The sequence below is a fragment of the Piliocolobus tephrosceles genome, chromosome 1 (genome assembly GCF_002776525.5).
Source record: "Piliocolobus tephrosceles isolate RC106 chromosome 1, ASM277652v3, whole genome shotgun sequence".
NCBI classification, from domain to species: domain Eukaryota; kingdom Metazoa; phylum Chordata; class Mammalia; order Primates; family Cercopithecidae; genus Piliocolobus; species Piliocolobus tephrosceles.
In genome coordinates, this window is record NC_045434.1 from 35,060,260 (window position 1) to 35,065,368 (window position 5,109).

The window sequence follows — 5,109 nt, forward strand, 5'->3', positions numbered from 1 at the left end:
CCCAGCCCTCATCATCCTTGGGGATAGAATTCTGGTCTGACATGGGCCCTTGTCCCTCGTCCTTGAGTGTTAGGTTTGATCAAAACAACAACGATTTTATAGGTAGACTAAATACCAAGTAGGAAGAATGGATGAGATACAGCGGCAGGTGGGGAAAACATTAGGGAAAGCAGGGCTTAAGAGTTCGTGTAGTTATATGGCCTCGCAAGTTCAGTTTAAGTCTTAATTTCTTCATCTATACAACGGGGTAATAATAGTACCTAAGGTCAGGATTACATGAAATCACATATGCAAATGGTTTAGCACAGTGATATATTAATAGTAAGCACTTGGCAAAATGGTAGTGACCATTTCGGGGGAGATTATGAGGAAGACAGAATAATCTTGGTTTGGGGTCACCCTCGAGTATGATTTCTAGGGGCTGTGCCTGCCCCCACTGGCTCTCAGGTGAATTCAGGACTGAGCAGACTAGAGGAAGTGTGTGATCTTCCTAGGCTCACCGTGCCTGGAGAGCCAGGGAGAAGAGGCCAGCCTGGAGGGACGGGCCTGGTAGACAGGAGGCAGAGCAGGCTCAGTGGCCTTGCCTTCCGGGGAACCCAGACAGACTGAGAGGCCGGCCTCCCACAGCCACCTCTGCCAGTCCCTGCCTGAGGCTGGACTGGGCCAGGTCCTGAGGAAGGACAAGCCCAGCCTACCCTGCTCCTCGCCGGGCCTGTCCCATCTTGCAGCACATGAGCCCACACATCTGAGATTCCAGACAATGGAAGATTGGAGACGATATGAGTGGCTGGGACTCGACCTGAGGCATTGATTCTGGGGGCCCAGAAGAGGAAACACTCCTGTTTGCCGAGATGAGAGTCACATCCTCAGATTCAAATGGAGCCTCCCAAACTTGGACATGGGCCTTTCACCTAAGCCCATCAAGATTTGCCTCCAATTTCCCTAACATTTTCCCTATCTCAACTGATTTTTTAAAGTTACTCTTGATTAAACCCCTAGTATGTGCCAGCCCTGAGCTATGCATGTGGCCTGTGTCATCTTTGAAAACCCCACTACTATCCTGAGAAGTTGGTGTCATTAACCTCAGTTCACAGATGAGGAGAAGGAGGCTGAGGGAGGCGACAACCTGCCCGAACTCGGGCCATACTAGAGAGTCGAACATGGGAAGCCCACGCCGTCTTCACTCCACAGCTCTGTACTCCCTACCATGCAGAAAACCCACTCTGCAGAGCAGACTGAGTGAGTGTATTGCCTCTGTCATAGAACGTATCCGTATCAGATAGGAAGAAACTTTTTAAAAGATACCAAGGCAGTAATACCAGAGAGGACTATTTCAGAGAAGCCGCCCTCACCCCCAGATGGATGAGCAAGTACTTGGGCTGTGCAGAGAAACCACCCAGTCCCCAACCCCAGAGTGACAGCTGGGCTGCACCAAGGGCTCATCCACTCTCTGATTCCAGTCTCTGATTGGAGACTTTGAGCCAGTCACCCTCCCCTCTGGGCCCATCAGAATAAGCTGACAATGGCCAGCTGTGTGGCTCATACCTGTAATCTCAGCACTTTGGGAGGCCAAGGCAGGTGGATCACTAGAGCCCAGGAATTCGAGACCAGCCTGAGCAATATGACAAAACCCCATCTCTACTAAAAATACGAAAAATTAGCTGGGCATGGTGGCATGTGCCTGTAGTCCCGGCTATTCAGGAGGCTGAGACAGGAGGATCACCCACCAGGAATGTTGAGTGAGCTGTGAGTGTGCCACTGCACACCAGCCTGGGAGACAGAGTAAGACCATTCATGTCTTAAAAAAATAAAAAATAAAAATAAAGATAATGACTCTCTCCATGGGGTTCAGTTAGGGGACAGCAAAGCCTGGAAATCCCTCCTGGACAGCCAGGCAGGAGTCAGGGGAACAGAGGGGACCTGGGGGTGGGGATCCTGCTGGTTGGTCCTGGTGGAGAGGTCCAAGGCAAAACAAGCCAAATTCCCAGAAAAGGGAATGGGGAGCAGGTGGTTACCTGGCTTTAGAGAGGTGGTCAGGCTGACAGAGGGCTTCGTGGAGATGAGGTGCCCGACGTCAGGGTCTGTAAAACAGAAACAGACCACGAATTACGGGGAGGCCCAGGATCCTCTGCAGGCAGGAGCTGCCCAGTTACAGCTGGGAAAACCTAGCTCGGGGGCAGACAGGCTCGTCCATCCCTTTCTACATTGATTCAATCCATTCAATAAATACTAGGCACCTACTGGGTCGCAGACGCTATTCTACGCCCTGGGAAAAATGACAGAAATAAGACAAGCAGAGTCCTTGCTCTTGAAGAGAATATGAGAGGGAGCAAATCTTGCAGAGAGGTGGGAGGAGCTGCCCAAGCAGAGCCACAACAAAGGTTCTGCAGTGAGAAGGAGCCGAAGGAAGTCATGTGGCTGGGGCAGGAGTAGGAGATGAGGCCAAAGAGGGGAGGCGAGGCCCGATGGCTAAAGAAGGACAGGATTCTAAGTGCTGTCAGGGCCTACTGATTCTTTTATGTACAGGGAAGTGATCTCATTTACCTTTTTAAAAGCTCACTCTGTGTAAAGAACAGACTTTAGGGGGCAAGGGCAGACCCACAGGAGAGACAGCGCTGACTTGACCCCATGTGCTCGCAGCAGAGGTGCAGAACTGGAGAGAGGTGAGGGGTCAGGACCCATCTTGGTGGAGTGTGGGGACAGTGTGGGGAGCAGGGGACAACCCCATAGGCACACCCCTCCCTTTGCAGGCCTCCTGGTCCGAGGCACACTTACCACCCATGGGAATCTCTTTACTCCCTTGGGAACCCAGCATTTACATCTAGGCAGCCACCACCTGCTACTTCTCAAGGTCCCAAGGCAGGCGCCATGTGGCTGTGCTGGGCACATGTGAGGTTGGTCCTCCATAACCCTACTTGAGAGGTGAGGATGGCACAGAGTTGGATTGAGCCTTGGCTGACAGAGGGAAAAGCAGGAAGTGACACTCTTACCGGGCAAGTGCTGTGCATGCCACAACCAGCCCACGTATGATCTTCCCAACAGCAACAAGACGGGAGTCAGAGGCACTGGTAGCCGGGACAGAGAGGGGCCCGGTAGAACACAAGGAGGCGGCTGCTGTTCTCCAACAGCTGGAGCCTTGCGCATGGCGTATCGATGGTGGATTTCCCGCAACGATGCCCGAGGAGTTGGCTCCCACTCCCCACTTAGCGGGAAGCAGGGGATCTCCCAGAGGACGGCTGCTCCCCTCCTGCCCAGCTCTGAGACCCTAACCGTCCACCTGTGCTTCCTGAGAAGGAGGCACTGAATTCTGCTCTTGCTTCTGCATAGGTACACATGCATCCCCCAACCCCAGCCTGTCTTTCCCTCTTGGCTCCCTTTCTTTTTCTCCTTCCTCCAAATCCTTAATTGACAAGAAAGGAACTTTCCAGATTTTATTTTTATTCTATCCTGACTTACACCCATTTTTTCTAATGGGGTGTTCAGAGTAGGTATGCAGAAGAAATAGAAACAGAGGCCACAGAGAGAAAGTGATGTTGCAAAAACAGTGAAGTCATGACCAGTTATCCTCTGAAAGGGTGTTTCTCTCTCTCTCTCTCTCTCCCCCCGCACCATCATTTGCTATTGAAAAGCAACCCTGGGCCAGGCCCAATGGCTCATGCCTATAATCCCAGCACTTTGGGAGACTTGAGGCAGGAGGATCACTCGAGCCCAGGAGTTGGAGGTTACAGTGAGCTATGATCCCACCACTGCTCTCCAGCCTGGGCAACAGAGCGAGGCCCCTAGGGGGAAGACCAAGCCTGAAATATGAATGTGAACACACCATAGTAGCAGAAGAAGGGATTCTGGGCTGTGCAGGGGTCGGCCCCTATGCAGGGAAGTTTCAGCCGAGTGTACAGCGTGGCACAGATGCCCACCCCGAATTCGGGCAGCGTCTGAACCCACTCCAGGGCTGTGTAGGTGGAGCCGCTGGACCATCTCAGGCCAGAAGTTCTTGCGTCGAAGAAGAGGCCAATCCAAGCCTGGGTGCTGTTCATGAGGGAGTAGAGCTTCAACAGGTCACTTGGCTGCAGGTCAGCAAGGTCTGTGTAGTGCAGCCGGCAGTGCTGCTGGGCGTCGTACCAGCTCAGCGCCTCAGGGACCAGAACCAAGTCCCTCTCACTGCTCACCAGCTGCAGGGCTGGAGCAGGAGAGGCTGTCACAGCACGGCTGTCCCCAGCCCAACCCCTAGCCCTCAAAGAGCTTTCAGCCACACCCTGGTGGGACTTTCCAGCCTCTTCTTGCCCACTCTGTGCTTTGTCGCTGGCCCACCAGTCATATCCAGCTCTACCTCCCAGCCTTGGCATGAGCTGTTCTCTTGTTCTTGAAGAGCCAGCCACCTCCTCCAGCTCCCTCAACCCACAATTCCTATTCTCCCATTCCCTCATCTCCCCAGTCCCTTTGCCCAGCTAACTCCTCGCCCTTCTGCTCCATCCTTTCTACAGAAAAGGTGAGATGCCTTTCCTATATGCTGCAGTGCACCTTTGTCAGTGCTTGATAACGATAGACAAAGCTTGCTGAGTACCCGCCGTGTGCCATCAGCTCACGGGATTCTTCCAGCTGCCTAAGGTATCACTCTGCCTGTTTTACAAATGAAGGAACCAAGTCACAGAGCATTAAAGAGGCACAGCCAAGGCCACCTAGTGGGCAGGAATACAGCCCAGACTCAAGAACCCTGGGCAGGCTCCCAGCTCCAGGCCCATATCCATGGCAGGGCACTGCCCCTCCACTGGGGGCCCATAACCAGAGCTGCACCCTGGAATCACCTAGGGAGCTTTTCAAATATACCAATTTCCAGACCCACCCTAGAGCAAAGATCTGCCGCTGGGACTAGCATCAGAATTTTTTAAAAGCTTTCGGTGAAGAGACCTTTTTGTTTGTCTATCTGTACCACCTGGTATAGGCAACTTAGGAGCAAAGAACGAGCCGTATTCATCATTATATTCCTAGGGCCAAGCACAATGCTGATCACATCACAAGGGCTCAATGTATTGAAAAGAAAGGAAGGAGGGAAGGAAGGAAGGAAGGAAGGAAGGAAGGAAGGAAGGAAGGAAGGAAGGAAGGAAGGAAGGA

The 5,109-nt window shown here is 52.7% G+C and overlaps 1 protein-coding gene across 1 annotated transcript; it reads right to left on the reverse strand.

Annotated features, from left to right (window-relative positions):
- Positions 1 to 3,779: 3,779 nt before the first annotated feature.
- On the reverse strand, positions 3,780 to 4,424 carry LOC111555324 (putative C-type lectin domain family 20 member A). The gene has a single exon (XM_023231262.1). It carries the CDS (start codon positions 4,422 to 4,424, stop codon positions 3,780 to 3,782), a length of 645 nt encoding a protein of 214 aa, XP_023087030.1.
- Positions 4,425 to 5,109: the final 685 nt, after the last annotated feature.

Excerpts from the sequence above, each read along its gene's own strand:
- LOC111555324 (XM_023231262.1), bottom strand. The coding sequence starts at position 4,424 with ATGAGGGAATGGGAGAATAGGAATTGTGGGTTGAGGGAGCTGGAGGAG.